The sequence below is a fragment of the Urocampus carinirostris genome, chromosome 10, assembly GCF_059441175.1.
Source record: "Urocampus carinirostris isolate Australia breed hairy pipefish chromosome 10, RoL_Ucar_1.0, whole genome shotgun sequence".
NCBI lineage: Eukaryota > Metazoa > Chordata > Actinopteri > Syngnathiformes > Syngnathidae > Urocampus > Urocampus carinirostris.
Window position 1 is genome coordinate 44,504,279 of NC_142358.1, and position 18,231 is coordinate 44,522,509.

Below are 18,231 nucleotides of genomic sequence, written 5' to 3' on the forward strand. Positions count from 1 at the left end.
AGTGACTAGGGCACATAGCGAGTGAAAGTGCGAAGAATGGGACTCAGCCTAAGTGTCCCGGCTCCTAGGCTTTGTAGCGTATTATGAACTGACCGATAACAGATAATGGATAATGAATAACGAAGATAGAACAATAACCCTTAAAATCCCCCACCCCGCCCCCCCTGAGGCCAGATGGAATAAGAGCTTGCTCTGTCCACGCCACGCATCGGCCCGGTATTGCAATACCTCCGGGAACGGTGCATTGGCGATGATCGCTGCTCGGCTCCGTGGCTCGGCCTCTTGGCTGAGAGCGAGTGTCTCGGCCCCTCGGCTTTGTAGCATATTATAATTTGACCGATAATGGATCATTGATAAAGAATATAGAACAATAAACCTTACAAAATATGCATTTGAAGACGTGTACGACGGAGGAGAAAATCTGTAAACTGAAAACTGCAAATTTGTCAACGATGGCTACCATCCGGTCAACACCGACGATCACCAAAAGGCAAATCAATCGAGTCGAAGGAGTTCGCCGCGGAAGCCTCTATCTCGGTATTGTTATTTTTTTTCGTTGCGAACGAAGCGAGCGGTTTGATGCTACTGTGCGCCTGCGTCTGCCGCCTGGGGATTTCCCATCATGCATCATTCCAAAAAAAAAAAATACATGGTGTACGGTTATTTTGTATTTTGTAAGGGAAAATACGACAGTTTGTACAGGCATGGAGCTGTGGAGCGCGACAGGTATGTGGCATATTCAATCGAACGACGTGTCAAATCTCAAATTTCTTGTATATTCTCGAATGGAGATCTATATACGATGTCTGTGCGGAGTGACTTTTGTTTGGAGGCGACTGTCACGTTTGTGACTTGAATACAGGGTTGGGTAGGGTTACTTTAACTTGATTCATTTCAATTTCTTTTGGATGACTCCGATAGCAAATATGCTCATAAAAGACAAAAGAAACTCAATAGGAATAAAATGACTCCATTTTTTGCAGCCTCGGGGAGTAACGGAACACAGGGAACGGCAAAAATGATGTCGGCAAGCTGTTTATTTTCATTTTGTTTCTGTGGCATTTGATGTTGGTTTTGCCGGAGATCAAAGAGATCAAAGCCAGTAGAGAAAGCTTACCACGTCTTGTGAGTCATCATTTTATTCCTATTGAGTTTCTTTTGTCTTTCATGAGCATATTTGCTATTGGAGTCATCCAAAAGTCATTGAAAGTAATCCAGTTCAAGTAACCCTATCCAACCCTGCTTGAATAACGAATCCATTGAAGTCATTCAATAAATCCATTGAAACGGCCGTTTTAAGGAGAAGCTTTTAGAACTGAGGGATTTGCGCTTCATATCGGGATCTTAAAGGGTTTTGCGTGTGTCAGGGTTTTCAGGCTCTCTTTGTCTCCCTCTTGTGGTGACTTGTGTCAACAGCACAAAGGGAGCTCCACGAATCGAAAAAGCTAAGGCCGTGACACAAAAACCATAAGACACAATTCTTCTTGATGTAAATCTATTAAAAAAATGATAAAGCTTCTTTAGAGTCCACGTAGCTGTCGTGGGAAGATGCAGACTCCATTTCTCGTATCCAATTTTCGTGTCGCCGTCGCGCGTATGGCCTTCTTTCCCCGGTCCCGGTTCTTTTTTATTTCTTCATGTTGACTTTATGCATTTATTGACTCGTTTGAGCGCGCAGCCTCGCGGTGCCGAGGTCAGGATTCATACCCGGCGACAGCGGCCTCGTGCGGAGTTTGCATGTTCTGCCCGTGCTTGCTCGGGTTTCCTCCCCTCATACCAAATACACGCGTGTCAGAATGATCGACAGGTCCAAATTCTCCCGAGGTGTGAGGGAGTTGTATGTCTCTGTATTGGCAAGCAGTCGAGGGTGTCCCCTGCCCGCCGCCCCGAGATGGCTGGGATGGGCTCCGGCACCCCCGCGACCCTACTGAGGATAAGCAACGCAGAAAATGGATGGACGGGTGGATATTGACTTACTTATTTGTTGAATCGCTTACTCATGAATTGACTTGGTTATCAAATGATTTACTCGCCTACTTATTTATGCAGATAATGGATGGATATGAAATTTGCTCGAGCAAACTTTTATTTCCGATACATATGTAATCATAAAGAGAGCTATACGTGGCCCATGAGCCTTTGCTCTGAAAACGCTGGTCTACTCGTGATCCCCAGAGCCAAGAAGAAATCCGACAGAGTTCTCCATTCGGGCCCTGGTGCTATTTAAATCCTCTATATGAACACGTTACATTGGATATTTATGTATCATATACCTTTTCCTTTATTATTGTTTTATTTTCAACACAAGGACATTTCTCTCTCTCTTTCTCTCTATCTCTCTATCTATCTATCTATCTATCTATCTATCTATCTATCTATCTATCTATCTATCTATCTATCTATCTATCTATCTAGACATCTATCTATCTAGACATCTATCTATCTATCTAGACATCTATCTAGACATCTATCTAGACATCTATCTATCTATCTATCTATCTATCTATCTATCTATCTATCTATCTATCTATCTATCTATCTATCTATCTATCTATCTATCTATCTATCTATCTATCTATCTATCTATCTATCTATCTATCTATCTATCTATCTATCTATCTGGTTCACTGTTTTTCATCTACTTTTTCCAAAATGTTTCACCATTTCTCAAGACTTTTATTGGGCGATTTTTCGTGTTTTGATGCCCTCTTTCCATAAGTTTCCCTATTTTCTGTGCTTTTTTAGTACAGTTTGATATCCGACAGTGTGTACTCTGCAGTACCCTTTTTCAATACGGTTCACTGTTTTTCACTACTTTTTACATCGTTTTCAATATTTTGCTGCATATTTTTCAATTTGTTTTCAGTTGTTGAGAGTTTTTCATTTGTGAGTGTCATTTTCCCATTTTCGATTATTTCCACAATTTTCCTTGCTTTTTGATATTTTTTCAGTTTTTTTGCATAATTGATGTTCATATTTTCATTTCGGTACACTATTTATTTCAGCTCGGTGGCCTTGGGGGTATGGCGCCCGCCCCGAGACCGGGAGGTTGTGGTTCAAGCCTCGGCCGGGTCATACCTAAGACTTAAACATTGGTACCCGTTGCCTCCCCGCTTGGCGTTCAGCATTAGGGGTTGGAATTGGGGGGGTTTGCTCACCTAGTGACTGAGCGAGGGGGCTGGGAATCCCTTCCTCTGAATCAATCTCCCAAAAAGAGTCAGAAATGACTCTAGCCACCTCCCACTAGGTGGATGTGGCTGTGGTATATATATATATATATATATATATATATATATATATATATATATATATATATAATTTCCATCATTTTTATTATAACTCTGTGATAGTAGTCCTTTTTTTGTACAGTGCGGAATTCTTTTCCAAAACGGTTCTTTGTTTTTCCACTACGATTTCCATATTTTTTAGAATTTTCTTTCGTTTTTTAAGTGATTTTTCATTATCCTCAGTTCTTTCTTAATCGTTTAAACAATTTTTTTGTACCGTTCTTGGTCATTTTCGACATGTATTCATCCTTATTTAATTTGGTTCTCCATTTTTTACATCATTGACCCTGTTTAGCCTCATCTCTTTACACTTTATAAAAAAGTAAAAAAAAAGGTTCTCCATTCTTTCAATCATTTGGTCTGTTTGCGGCTCAAATTCTTTTTTCAAACATTCTAAAAAGAAATCAAAACGCAAACTACTAACTAGCGCCACTTTGCTGCAACGACGGCAAATGTCCACCGGGAGGAGCCATTTCCAGGACGATGACGTCACAGGTGAGGATGCTGGGAAGATGACGACGAGGAGGAAGATGCGGAAGAGAGCCCTCTCCAAAACACAACCGCGATCGGAACCAGGACCGGGACCGGGACCACGAACCGAAACAAGATCAAGAACCACTTCCTAGTTAAATGTTCCCCGCACACATGGACGCTCACGGCGGACGTCCATTCGTGCACGCGCTCCCGCTAAGCCAGCAAACGCACGCGCACGGATAAGATGCACACTTCCTGGCTCCCTATAGGACGGTGGGTGAGTGGGTGAGTGAGTGAGTGAGTGAGTGAGTCGGTGGGTATGAGAGTAAGTGCTATTGAGTCAGTGAGTAAGTGAGAGATAGAGAGAGAGAGTGGTTAAGTGAGTGTATAAGTAAATGAGTGAGTGGGTGAGTGGGTGGGTGGGTTAGAGCGTGCCTCAGTAAAAGAGTGAGTCAAAAGTCAGTAAATGAGTTCATGAAAGAGTGAGAGGGAGGATGAGAGAATGCACGAGTGAGTAAGTGAGTGAATGAATGAGTTGAGGTGGATGGGTGAACGAGTGCGTGAGTGAGAGGGAAATTGTGAGTAATCGGGTGAGTGAGTGAGTGAGTGAGTGTGTGGATGGATGACTGGGTGAACAAGTGAGTAAGAAAGAGTGTGAGTGAGTGCATGGGAGTGTGCATTATTGAGAGAGCGAGAGTGTGAGTAAGTGACGGAATGAGATTGTGAGTGAGAGTGAATGAGTGAGCACTTTCATGTTTTCACGTGCTTTCAGCGTTTTGGAGTCATTTTGAAGTCGTTTCGGGGTCATTTTTTGGTCTTTTCTGATCGTCTTTGGTCGTTTATTTTGCAAATGTTTGAATTTCAATGTTGTGATTTCAAGGTTTAAAAAGAGCTTGAAAATGCTTGAAATCGCTACCGTTTTGTCTGCCAGTCGATAGACCCCGCATTAAACGAAGAAAACTGAATCGAGTCCGCTTCACTCATTCGCTCCCCAAAACAGCTCTAGATGTCAAAACCCCATTTTGACTGTGTTCCCATGCACGGCTAAAGACGTCAAAAGTCCATTTTCGCTAAGCAATCGAGGTGTTTTTGCCGGTGCTTTGCTCGTTTTTCGGGTCGTTTTTCGGGTCGTTTTTCGGGTCGTTTTTTCGGGTCGTTTTTGAACGTTTTTGGATCAACTTTTGGTCAACTTTGGAGTTGATTTTTTTTTCTTATTTTGATGGCCATTTTCAAATGTTAGTGTCTTTTCAGTTCGTTTTCCAGGTCGCCCACAGGCCGTAGTTTGCCCACCTCCGACAACTGTGCCACGTGACGTATGTTGACGTAGGCTAGGTTCACAAGGCGGGGAAATGGGGATTTATTGTACACACGCGACCCGAATCCGATCCGCTAAAATCCGTTCGAACGGAACACGAGCGCGACCGCGTTCGCACGTGCCGCTGAATCCGATACGTTGAGGATTTTTGGGAACGCGGCCGCCGCGTGAACGCTCCAAACCTATCGGTGCGGCCTGCGCGTCGTCGATAGGCGGCAGACGTCACTCTTTTGCCGCCGAGAAGGAAGCCAGAGGACGGATCCACGACGGCGGCGGACCCAAACACCAACCCGAACGTCAGAATTGACCCTCGCGCTCCGCGCTGTGAACCTAGCCTTCCTTTTGGCTAAAATTCCAGTTGAGTGGGATTTTAGCCGAAAGGAAATCGTGGGGCGGTGTCCGACGAGCAGACGCGAAATGGTACGCCTTCCAGGTCCGAGCGCGGTGAACGCTGAGCCGCCAAAATGTCCAAGCGAGCCGCCGGGGGCCCGCCGAGGGGCGGAGACGGGGTCGACGGGGCCGCCAAGGGGCCCAGGGCGGACGACGCGGCCGCCGTCCGGGCCGCCAACGAGGAGCTGAGGACCAAACTGACCCACGTCCAATTAGAACTTCAGCAGGAGAGGAACAAGGTAAAGGTGGGATTCCGCCGTCCCGGCGCAAAGGTGATCGCCCCTTTCTCGCTCAGGTGGGCCGCCTGGAGAGAGAGAAGAGTCAGGAAGTGAAGGCGGAGCATCACCGCGCCGCCGTGGCCCTGACGGAACTCAAAAGCAAACTCCACCAGGAGAAACAGAAAGAAGTGGGCCTGGCCAGGGAGACCCTGCTGCGCCAACACGAGGCCGAGCTCATGCGAGTCATCAAAGTCAAAGACGGCGAGATCCACCGACTCCAGGCTTCGGTCTTCGCCCTGAGGGACGCCTCCGCCGACAAGGTAGCGGGATACCCGCGGGCCGCTTCCGTGAGCGTTGCTCGAAATATGAAAATCTGTGGCCGGTTCAGGAAAACATTTGATAATACGTGGAAACGAGTCCCTCGATGGAGTTTATCGATCGGCCTTATTTTCACTCCCTGGACGATCGGGGTTCAGGTTTAAGGTTAGAGCTTAGGGTTTCGTCACGAAGCCGACGCCATGGAATTTGTGACACAAACCGAGGATTAATTCCGAAAGCCTCGGGGGGTACTTTACAAGATAAGGGTGTGGTTTTAAAGAACAGGGTCTGAGTGCAGTGGAATTTTCCAAGTGACCCTGAATTCAACCGTGGGCAGGATAAGCTGAGCGTTCACGGCGCTTCCGGCCAGCGCGTCTCCCTGTACAGTAGGCACGGCGATATCCCCGGGCACGGCGCTCCGATCGGGGTTTTTGTGTTCTTCAGGCGAGGAGCGCCCCGCTGGCAGAGGCCGAAGAGGCCCGGCGAAGTTGGGAAGTGGAACGGCGGCGCCTCGAACAGGAAATTCAGGAGCAGCGCGACGCCAAGAAAAGCCTGGAAGAGGCCCTTAACGTGGCCCAGCAGGCCTGCCAGGCCAGAGTAGCCGAACTGCGATCGGCGCACTGGCGCCACCAGGAGGAACTGGCCAGCAACGCCAGAGACTGCCAAAGAGAAATACGACGACTGGTACGGAGGAACTCTTTGGCGTACCTGGCCTGTTGTTTTTTGGCTCCTTAAGCGAGTTTTGGGTGCTCTGTTTTGCTCTATATTTGGTTGTGTTAGGTTGATTTCTTTTCAGCTCCTTTATATTATATTTGTCATATTTTGAGTTTGTTTTGTGTGTCATTTTCAGGATGTTTTTTTAACTTGTTTTTCAGCTTTTTTGGTCACTCTTTGGTGCACTTTTGGTTATTTTTCAGTCATTTTTCCATGTTTTTAGGCTTGTTTTTTGTTGTTTCTCATTCGGGTTTTTTTTGTATTTTTCAGTCATTTTTGGGCTGTATTTTGCTCTTTTTTCTGGTCGGCTTTCAGTTTGTTTTTCAGTCTATTTTGTGTCATTCTTCAGTTGTTTTCAGTGTTATTTGTTTGTATGTTTCAAGTCGGGTTTTTTGGGTCATTTTCATTGTCTTATGGTCATTTCTGGATTGATTTTCAGTCCTTTTCCTCCGGTCGTTTTTATGGGCTCCTTTCAGTCATATTTTTTGTCTTTGTTTTTATCGTTTTTTTTTTTTTCGGGGTTGTTTTTAAATGTCCTATTTAATCTTTGATGGCTTGCCGGGTCCTTTTTGGGTCGCTTCATGTTTTGTATTTTTTCGCAGGGAACTTTTGTTTCGATTTTCTCAAATGTCGGAAAGCGAAAAGGTAAAAATCCTCCTTTTGGTATGTCCAGATGGACGAGATCAAACTGAAAGACCGAGCGGTTAGCGTTTTGGATAAAGCGCTAGGCTTGCAGGCCGGCCACGCCCACCGCCTTCAGCAGCAAATCTCGGCTCAGAGGGACGCTCAGAGGGAGGGGCTAAACTACCCCCCCGCAGCCGTCAGTCATACGGTAACCCCGCCCCCCCTCGGGGCAAAATCGCCAAGCGCGCCGATCACGTCACCGACGATAAACGGTCGGCACCCAAGCGCGTGGCCGTCGTCGTCACCGAGGTCAGCCGATTGCTTTTGTATTCGCGCCGAAGAGATCACGTGATCTTAGCGGAAGCTTCAAGTCGAGTTTAGCGTCCAAGCTCCGCTTTATTCCAAAACAGAGTAAAACTGACCTAACGGAGGTGACGTGACGAGCGTAGCCCGGCGTCTTTTTGGATCATCCCGACTTCACGTCTATCTGTTAATCGTGTTGTCGATGGTTGTCAGGAGGACGGAGACACCCGAAGGTTTCATCTGAAAATGGCCGAGCTGAGCGCCACCATCAGGAAACTGGAAGATCGAAACGCTCTGCTGTCCGAAGAGCGCAACGCGCTGGTAATCGTTCCCGTCGCTCACCACTAAAGGCCGGTTCGTAGAGCCGGCACGTTCGCGAACACCGCATCGCTATCTCGAAGGGAGCCGGTTCCCGTCATTCTTTTTAAAGAGTCGGCTCATAGAGCCGTCGTGTTTGCCGGCGACACGTCGCTATCTCGAAGGGAGCCGGCTCCCGTCGTACAATTGAAAGAGTCGGTTCGTAGAGCTGTTACCTCTGCCAACACCGCGTCATTATCTCGAAGGGAGTCGACTACTGTCGCTCGCTTCTAGGAGCCGGCTCAAAGAGCCGTTACTTTCGCCAACGACGCCTCACTATCTCACGAAGAGTCGAGTTATCATTGGTGGTGAGGCGGCTCCCGTCATTCGATTCAAAAAGCCGCTCATGTTTGAGAACACCGCGTCGTTATCGGCGAGGGACACGGCTCTCGTCGTTCACTCGAAAGAGCCGGCTCGTAGAGCGTTTACGTTAACGGACGGCGCGTCGCTGTCTCAAAGGGAGCCGGCTCTCGATCGGTGGGGACCCGGATCCTATCGTTCGCTTCGCTTACGACCGTTATATTTCCTCACACAGCCGTTATGATCTCCGACACCACTTTTGCGATCTATATCTTCTGTCCGCCAACGACACGTCCCTATTTCAAAGCGATCTGTGTGGCGACGGCTCCTGCCGCCTCATAGCGACACATTTCAAACACGGGAGTCTTTTAGCCGTCCCGGCTCGGACTAGCCGGCTTGTCCTCCGAGGCGAAGGAAATAATTCTCCCGCATAAAAAAATCCGAATACGCTTCCATCGATGGCGATAACGTTTGTGCTTTTTCGTCAGCTGAAGCGAGTGCGAGAAACGGAGAGTCAGTTCGTTCCTCTGGTGGAACAAAACAAAAGTCTGCGGCGGAAAAAGGAAGAACTGTCGCTGACGTTGAGTCGCCTGGAAAACAAAGTGCGCTTCGTCACGCAGGAGAACGTGCGGATGGTCGCCATGGTAACCGCGGCCGACCCAAAGCACGGATAGCCGCTTCGGACGCTGAAACCGCCTCTCTTGTCCGCAGAGGAGGCGGAGTTCGCTCAACGATCTGGACCGATCGCGTGACGACGACGACGACGGCGAAATCCAGTTTTTGCGACTTCAAGTTGCGGAGCAGCGGCACGTCATCCGCGATTTGTCCAAGGTACCCGTCGTCACGTCCACGAGCGTTTTTGGAGCGTTTACACAAAAACAAAATCCACTTGCTCGGTTTGTATGATAAGCGTCCGAGCTCCGTTTTCATCCAAAACAAAGGAAAACGCAAACACACAGCCGCATTTTACCATCAATTCCCGACTGCTGAGCTCACCTGGGTGAAAGGCACGCCCAAGTTTAAGAATCTGACTCGTTTGTTTGTTTGTGTTTATTGGGGGGGAAAAATTGATTGCAATTTAAGGCTTTCATTGTTTGTTTTTGAGCGCGTTTTATTCAGTTTTTTTGAAAGTCTTTTTTGTTTTTTTTTTATTGTAGTTTTTTTTGGCTCGGGTTTCTTTAGTCGTGTTTTGTCATTTTGTTGTTGTTTTCTTCCGGGGTGGTTTTTTGGTCGTAATTTTGGTGTCTCGTCATTTTTTCCTTGTTTGAGGTTTTTTATAAAAATGATTTTTGGTCCGTTTCTCAGGGGTTATTTCTTGTAGTGTTTTGGGTTCCTGTTTTTAATGTTTTCTTGGTCGTTTTTAGGATGCGGTTATTTTTGTCCGATTTTTGTAGTTTGTTTTCCCCTTTTTGCAAGGATAAATAAGCAAAAATGTTAACGAGGGAAGTAAGTATAAGTCACGTTAAACCCCCAATTTTGGTCTGTTAATGACTAATTCCTCCTCTAGAAGGGCATCATAAATGTTTGCGGTGTTTTGTACTTAAAGCGCACGAGTTGTGGAAGAGAGCGGGTCGCTGTTTTCCTCGGTGCTGCCATGAAAACTTTTCAAACGAAAACAAGAAGAAGCCGCGGCGTATTTAAGGCCGCGTTGCTTAAAATGTTGCAAAAATGCAGCAGTTCGTTGTCGGAAAAGGATGGTATTAGCCCAAAAGAGATTGTCGTTGTTTTCGTCCTTTTGCAAAAAAAAACAACGCATATTGAAACGAGACGATCGTGTCCTTTCTTGGACTCGCTTGACTTTTCTACTTTTTCAAATGTTTTTCAGACTCTGGAAACGGGAGGCCACGTCAAAAACGTCACGGTGAGTTAGCTTCCCGTGCTAAAGGTCCATTTAGTGACACGGCCGATCCGTTGAAGTCTTGGCTTCCGCAGGAAAGAGATTTATTATCGCGATACAGACGTCGAGAATCCTTGCGGAGGAGAACCAAGGTCCGGGGCTGCAGGGTGAGACTCCGCCGCCGCCCGCTCCAGGAAAACCTCCGGCACTCCGTCCGTGACAAAATCGCGTCGATCGGGATCGTGTCGTCCGAGATTACGGCCACGCAAAGTGAACGGAATCTCCGAAACATTTCTGCTTTTGTCCGCAGGTCATAGAAACGTTTTACGGCTATGACGAAGACGCCTCGGTGGACTCGGACGCCTCGTCTTTGTCCTTTCACACCGACGAAACCCCCGACACAGAACCGGAAGAGGTACCTACAGTTCTTACCGGTCTAGGCTCATGTTTTGCTCTCCTTTGTTTGCGCTACACAGCGTCACTCCTCTTAGAGAAAAAAAAAGCCCGGTCAAGATGAGCGTCCGAGCTCCTCGTTCATCCAAAACAGAGTAAAACTGAAACAAACGACAAAGACCCGGTGAGCTTGACACCGCGACGCAAATAACCGACAAAAACAACAAAGTCGGGTCACACTCATTTGAAGTCCCTCCTTATGAAAAATCTCAAAGTGCTGCAGAAGCAGCCACGACAACATCCCCTGGTCTGAAAAGGTCATGCCGGCCAGGAAAAACTCAAAAACCTCAGGCAAACGCAAATGAGTAAGGGGCCTTCTCCCAGCCGCAATGGATGTTACATCAGAAAATAGTGTGCATGTGACATTTGACATTTTCATACTTTTTCTCAGACCTTGTCAAACCTCTGTGGAAGTTCTGGGCCGGTTGAATCCGAGGCTGGACATGATCTACTATCGGAAACTTTAAAGTGGCGGAATATTCCGGACATTGTCGTGACAAAGGCTTCGTTCTAGCGGTAGCGTGCAAGTGATATTTAAAGCGAGCTTTTTGTACTTTTTCCGAGGCCTCGATAAACTGCGGTTAAGGTTCTGCATTGATGGAATCAGAAACTACAGTTGAACCGCTTCCTGAAGTTTTTTAAACGCGCGATATTTTGAACACTCCTGTGATATAAACAAAATCTACAAGTGAGCTTCTTTGATAAAGCGCTGTCAAAGTCCTGGCTAGGTAGAATCAGAGGCCGGAGATGCGATCCTTCTCAGATCGATTTTGTGCTATGGTCCGGACCCCATTGTCATTCAGACAAATGCTAGACTCTGGCAATAGTCCTCAAGTGATATTCCAGGAAGAACTTCGACGCTCAGAAAGGGATTTGGTGGTTTCCGGTCAGGGCGGCCTCGGCGAGGAGGCGGAGCTTCGCTACCGACAGCTGACGCGAGAATACCAAGCGTTGCAGCGAGCTTACGCTCTGCTGACCCAGACGGCCGGCGGAGGTCGCCTGGACGCCGAGAAGGAAATCAAGGTGAGCGCCGGCCGCTCGCCTGCCAATTCCTTACGAGAGAGAAGGGCATCGGGACTCCTTGTCCCGCAGACCCGGGAACAACTGATGCTGGAAATGGCCCGGTATCAAAGCCGAGTCGCGGATCTGGAGTCGGCGCTCGGAGAAAAAGGCCAAGTAAGTCCCCCGACGCGTGGTCTGCGACGGCCGCCTGATTTGCTCCCAAACCTTCCAGGATGTCAAGTGGGTGGAGGAGAAGCAGCGTTTGTATCAGAGGAACCAGCAGCTTCTGGAAAAGGTGAGTGAGACGGACTAACCGTGCGAGGAACAGTGTCGGAAACAGTCATCTTTTTTCAATCGCGGCCCGCCGTTACAACGCCGTCACTCTTACTGACGGTCAAAAGCGCTGCGTTACTCTGTCTAGTAGACATCGGCGTAGAAAGCGGGACGTCCCGGATCAGACTTTTTGCCTTATTTCTTCTCCGACGTGAAGACGGCTCTCGTTCGAGAGAAGCCGGCGGCCGTCTACGAGAACACGAAACGATGCGGCGCGCGGGCGATCGCCTCGCCCAAATCGAGAAGGTCCTACCGCCATAGCACCTATAACACGATACTTAGCATCTCATTTGGGGAAACCGGTGTAGAATTCTTTCTCAGTGGTTCTTTCGTCTTTTAAAACTGCTGTTCTCTCCCCACTGAGAGAAGTCTTGTCGGCTCTAATAAAGAGAGGTAGGGGAGAGAAGAGAATAGAGAATGAGGGAGAGAGGGTTTGGATCGCCACTTCATATTCTTTTACTGTTGACTTTTGCTGCGAAACAAAATATGCGCCGCCCCTTGTGTACGTGAGGCGCTCCGTGGATAGCCCAAAATATGAAAATATGGCTACTGACGATACACTCCTTTGTTTAGTACAGCTCCAACAGGCCAAAATCCTTGTAACCTTGCAACCAGAACCTCCCACGCTAACGCAAGGCCACTGGGCTGTTCAGTCTTCGTAGCTATTCTGAGTCAAGAGTAGCGTCCGAGCTCCACTTTATTCCAAAACAGAGTATAACTGAAGCATACCTAGAAAACACAGCGACCCTGACACGAGAGCCGTGTCCAAGCATTGTGAGGCCGCTTAAAGTGCGGGCAAACGGAAAACGTGGGTCAGGGGCCGAGGAAGCGGCACTTTTACGGAGCGGCGAGAATCCATGCTACACAAGACATGTAGAAAAGATCCCCTACCTTTCAGATCAGGCAGGCGGAAACGGAAGAAGCGCGTCTGAAAATGGACTTGCAGGACGTCCGAGACCAAAACGAGCTGCTGGAGTTCCGAATCTTGGAGCTGGAGGTGATGCCGCTGGGAAAATCCGTATCGCCGGCCACTACGGGACCCGGGACACCAAATTCCTGTTTGTGTTCAGGAACGGGAGTGGCGCTCCCCCGTCCTGAAATTTCCACAAGTGTGTTTCTCGGACACGGCCAGCCCGTTGCAGATCTACTGCGAGGCGGAAGGCGTGACCGTACGTAAGGTTTCGCTGCCTCCGCTCACTCCGAAGCCCGACCGCCGTCAACCGCTCTCTTTTTTCAGGACATCGTCATCGGCGATCTAATGAAGAGGTTGGACATCCTGGGCGATAACGCCGTAAGTGTATGTCCCGCTCTCCTTCTTTGGCCTACCTGCGGTTGCTCTGAGCACCCGGAGTTGTCTATTACAAGGCCGCCTGTGAGTAAATAGGGAAGGCGCTTTGTCAACCAGGAAACAAAGCATCGGGAGACTCACGGGGCGTTATTTCATAAGAAATTTTGAAACCTTTGTAGCTCGTTCAGGAGAGCCGGTCTACCAGTGGAAAAGCATGGGGAAACTCGCGGGGCGGGATTTTACGGGAGCGGGATTTGAAATATGAGCCTGTTGACCCCGTTGTCATCATGTGATGCAGAATCTGACCAATGAGGAGCAAGTGGCCGTGATCCAGGCCAGGACCGTCCTCACGCTGGCTGAGAAGGTAGTATTGGTGCATCATTGATCTTCAATTCTGATAAAAAAGAGTGTTGGCTTAAAGGATCTAAGCAGGAAAAAAACTAGTTTTGCTACGAACTCTGGTTATAAAACGGTTTCATAAAGAAGAAACCGATCCGAATTTGGTCAAGACCGAATATTTCGACCCGCTAGGCTCCTTACGTCACGTCCTTAAAGTTCTCACAAAGTATACTGCTCTTTTCCACAATAGTAGCCCACAAACCCAAACACAGCTTGTGGTTTTGTAATCTCATAAAACTCCTTCCTCAGTGGTTGGAGTCCATTGAAGTGACAAAGTCTGCCCTTGGACAGAAGATGTTGGACATCCAAAGTGAGAAGGTAGGTTAAAAGGCCCCCGAAAACCCTCAGCTCTTTATCGCATCAAACTATAAACTATCAGGGCTTACCACTTATGAACTCCTGAATTGATCCAAATTCTTTTCGGGTCGAGGATGTCCAAAATCCACAGTCCGAAAGACTTTAGCACGCCCGCGTACAAAAGCATCCTCCGATCGTGCGCCGTTTTCCGACAGGACCTGTTCTGCAAGCAGAAAGGATACCTGGATGAAGAACTGGACTTTAGAAAGCGCTCCGCGGATCAGGCTCACCAGGTAAGGCCGACTCAAACCTCCAGACGGACCGCTAACGGACCGGGACTTTGGCGCAGAGAATCCTGGAACTGGAGGCCATGCTCTACGAAGCCCTCCGATCGGAGGAGGACTCCGAGGCGGGCGGGGTTCTGACCAAAGAGCAGAGGAAGGGGCTCCGGAGCTCCGTGGACCAATGGAAGCGAGGCGTGATGTGCGAGTTGAGGGAACGAGACGCCCAAATCCTCAAAGAGAGAATGGATTCGCTGCGAGTCACGCTACAGGTGAGCGGCCGGCCGATCCCGGTCTCCTGCCCTTTTTGGCCACGCCCCCTCACTGACCTCACCTGTCCGTCGCAGAGGAACAAAGAATTGGAAGAAACGATCGAAGCTCAAAAACGACAGCTCAAAGAATTGGAGGAGAAGTTTCTCTTTCTCTTCTTGTTCTTCTCCTTAGCCTTTATTCTCTGGTCCTAACGTCGGCCGGTGAGTTACACTCCCGTTCTTCTTTCGTGATAAACATTCACAAATTGAAAAAATCTCTCCCGCTCTCCATGTGTGTACGGCACCCAATTTGAGCATTAGCTTAACACCTCTTGGAAAAAGTGCAGAGAATAGCGTCCGGGTTCCGCTTCATGTCGAAACAGAGTCAAACGGAAACACGACGAAAGGAGAGCGTGGTAGACCCCACGAACCATGGGTAGAAACCATTAAGCTGCTAGCAATCTCAACGAAATACATTACAAAATAGCTTTAAAATCCTAAAGATGATGGAGTCTGTTTTTTGGGGGTCCGTTTTTTTGCAGTCCCTTTTTTGGCCTGTTATGAGATGTCTTTTGGCCGTGTTTTGGTCAGTTTTGGTTTCTTGTTGGTGATGTTTATTGCATGTTTTTGGTCTTTCTGCAATATGTATTCTGTGTAGCACTATTTAGTTACTCTATATAACATGCTACAGTGGGCATTTGCACGCCACACTGGGTATTTGTATATTGTATTCTTTTGGCTTTAATATTGTACTGTTCTCAGCGAAGGGATGCTGCTGGAAATGTGAATTTCCCTTAGGGGATGAATCAAGTATCTATCTATCTATCTATCTATCTATCTTTCTTTTGTGGTCTTATTTTGTTGTTCGACGTTTTTTTTTGTCAGTTTGTCTGCTTTTTTTGGGGTTGTTCTTGGCTTTCTATTGTTTTTTTTTTGGGGGGATGTGTTTATGGCCATGTTTGTAACTGCCTCCCTCTGTTTGTGTTTTTTGCTTGTTTTTGACGTCGTATGCGATGTGTTTTCGGTCACGTTTTTGTTCATTTTTTTTGTCGTATGCGATGTGTTTTCGGTCACGTTTTTGTTCATTTTTTTTGTCGTTTGGTCGTTTTCCTCAGTCTGTTTTTGCGAGGGCGGTTTTGGGTCCTGTTTTTGAGGCGACTAGTTCAGGAGAGCACGTCTACCGGAAAAAAAGCACGGGGAAACCCACGGGATGGTATTTTACGGCTGTGGTTTGAAATATCATATTGAGGCCGTTGTCACGGTTTGATGCCCGATCGGCCCAATCAATGATTTCGGCTGCGGTTTAAGTTTGCTTTTCTTTGATTTCTCTCTTCCTTTTTCTCTTTCTTCCTTTTCTCTTCCGAAGAAAGACTCGACCGACGAAGAACGTCAAACTTGGACGTCGGGTGCTGATGGTTTTTACTGCCTTTTGTCTCGAGCAAAGTGCGTTGTGGATCTTTTCAAAGGTGCAAATAAAGTCTTTTCTTTTCCCGCTGACTCGTCTCAAAGACTTTGTAGCCCGGATGCCGACCCCGTATAGCTACACGTACCACCAAATTGGAGGGATTCTCCTTTCGCCGCAAATTAAGATGAATTCCAAAGATAAAAATTGTGTCAAAATTGTATACTAATGAAGAGTCTTTGTTATTTGAAAAATCTTTGATTTCAAGATCATCAGGAGTGTGTCTCTCATGTGTATACCCTCTGATTGGCTGCAATCAGTCCAGGGCTCCCGGTGGCCAATTAGAGATTGGATGGACTTCAGCGCCCCCTAGTGAGGAGAAACGCTCTGGAAACGGAATGGTTGAAAAGAAAAAAAAACAGCTCCTTTGATTTTCTCGTTATTACGTTTCTTTAGATTTAAAAGTCGCTTACATCAAAACGAAAATGTAGAAATGAACCATAAAATCTTTAATTTAACGAAACAAATTTGCTGTTTCACAAAGATCGCAATATTTTGGAAACTACGGATAATACACAAGGACGCACTTTTCCAGACTGTCACTCTTGCCTGTTAACTTACTGAATTTTCACACTCAACGTTCATATGCGGTGCACTTCACGTTCCATGACAGTTCTTTGCTTGTATTTGGGATTTTTCTGCTATTTTGGGGTATTTTTTTGCTTTTTACCAGTTGTTTTAGGGCCTCTTTGAACCATTTATGGGCTCGTTTCTTCGGTTGATTTTCGGCGGTTGTTTTTTTGTTGTCTTTTAGCAGTCGTTTTCGGGGTGAATTTAGTTTTTTCTAGCTGAAAACGTGAGCGTTTCACATGATCACTAGGTGTCAAACTCACGGCCGGCGGGCCACTTATGGCCCTGCGTACCATTATATAATAATAATAATAATAATAATTTCCTTGTATTGTCATTCTGTGTAACAATGTACACAGAACGAAATGTCGATTGCACCTGACCCGTTATATCCGACCCCTGAAAGCATTTTAAATACATCCGCTATAATAACCCGGCTCTATGAAAAGCTGATAACTCCCATACGACATATCCCACAATGCAGCGCTTCTGCTGCCGCCATAAGACTTCTCAAAACTGTTCCCGCATCCATCGAGGTAGGTGTAGGCTGACGAGCGCGGCCACTTTTGAAACTCGACGGACAAACAACACGTAAGCCGACGAGCGCATTAACAGTGAGTCTTTAGTGTCAGGAAGCGGAGACGTAACGCCGGGGATGCACTTCTATCCATCACGATGTAACAAAAAGGCTAAACGGAGAAAAGCAGGGTGACGTTCCTGTGGCTGCGCATTACGCGGATGCTAAACCCTCACAACGGCCGGGCAGAAGCCCATTCGGAAAACGGGGCCTTTCGAAACTGAGGGGAGGCTGAATATTTGTTATCCGACATGCGTGTTAACCCGGCGTCTTCTTTGTGGAGCCTATGTGGCCATAATCAAGGGATTTGATGTCAAACGGCACTACAAGACATCAGATTAAGCTGAAAAACCTGAATGCTCACGATTACCGATTCGGGGTACCCGCGGCTGCCCCGTCGGCGCCAACAGCCCCGGTCGCCGATTGGCTCCTTGCCACTTTTTAAACCCCCCGGCTTCCTGTTACCGGCGTCAGACCGTCCCCGGCTACCGACCAGTTTTCCCGCCACCCGCGACGACCCTCGCTCGACGCGGAAGTGCCTCTTCCGCACTCCTGCCTTCAGCCACCCGCGTCCGACGATCATCGGATGGCGGAAGCGAGCGCTGCTCTCTTTTTTAATAAAATGTGTTCAACGAACGTTATCGGGTCCTGTCTGGCTTGTGGCAGAAGATAAAGAAAGTTGAAGCGTTCGAGAAGAATATGAGGACCCGGCACCGAAGTAAAATTCCAAAGTGAAAGCACCAACTTTCTTTATAGTTCCATTTTTATTCAAATGTTGAATTTGTATGGTTTTGACAGGAGATATTTTTATGCAGTGTTTTTTGAATTATTCCTCGTTTATGTTTTCTGGAATAATATTCCTGTCTGTGTTGAATTCATATTCGTTAAAGGAAAAAACGCAAGTTTTAGTGTATTGATCAAATATTGATCCTGTTCGGCCCGCGAACAAAAGTGTGGTTTGAGTTTCGGCCCTCTGTGCAATGAATCGGGTTTAACGCTCCTGGATCCGATGCATGTGTCACCCCCTTTAAAGGCCGCTAGAAATAGATCCTTAAATAGGTCATTCTTTATTTCAATCAAGTGTCAAAATCGGATACAAAGCACGTGATCATTTAATAACACGATGTAGTAAAATAAATGATTAGAATGTTTGAAAAGCGATGTATAACCCCCCGTATCGA

The 18,231-nt window shown here is 47.2% G+C and overlaps 1 protein-coding gene across 2 annotated transcripts; it reads left to right on the forward strand.

Annotated features, from left to right (window-relative positions):
- The first annotated feature begins 3,681 nt into the window (after positions 1-3,681).
- Positions 3,682-15,938, forward strand: LOC148359053 (janus kinase and microtubule-interacting protein 3-like). Of its 2 annotated transcripts, none has more exons than XM_088346041.1 (23): positions 3,682-4,034; positions 5,510-5,705; positions 5,762-6,004; positions 6,447-6,686; positions 7,390-7,548; positions 7,857-7,964; positions 8,789-8,944; positions 9,012-9,131; positions 10,126-10,161; positions 10,233-10,304; positions 10,448-10,552; positions 11,482-11,613; positions 11,683-11,766; positions 11,825-11,887; positions 12,824-12,922; positions 12,996-13,094; positions 13,163-13,222; positions 13,512-13,577; positions 13,862-13,930; positions 14,125-14,202; positions 14,259-14,462; positions 14,538-14,663; positions 15,808-15,938. In XM_088346041.1, exons 2-22 carry the CDS (start codon positions 5,541-5,543, stop codon positions 14,652-14,654), a joined length of 2,475 nt encoding a protein of 824 aa, XP_088202167.1. In that variant the 5' UTR covers positions 3,682-4,034; positions 5,510-5,540; the 3' UTR covers positions 14,655-14,663; positions 15,808-15,938. The 2 variants fall into 2 exon arrangements, with proteins under 2 accessions (XP_088202167.1, XP_088202168.1); XM_088346042.1 differs by having other exon boundaries at positions 3,683-4,034; positions 13,163-13,216.
- Positions 15,939-18,231: the final 2,293 nt, after the last annotated feature.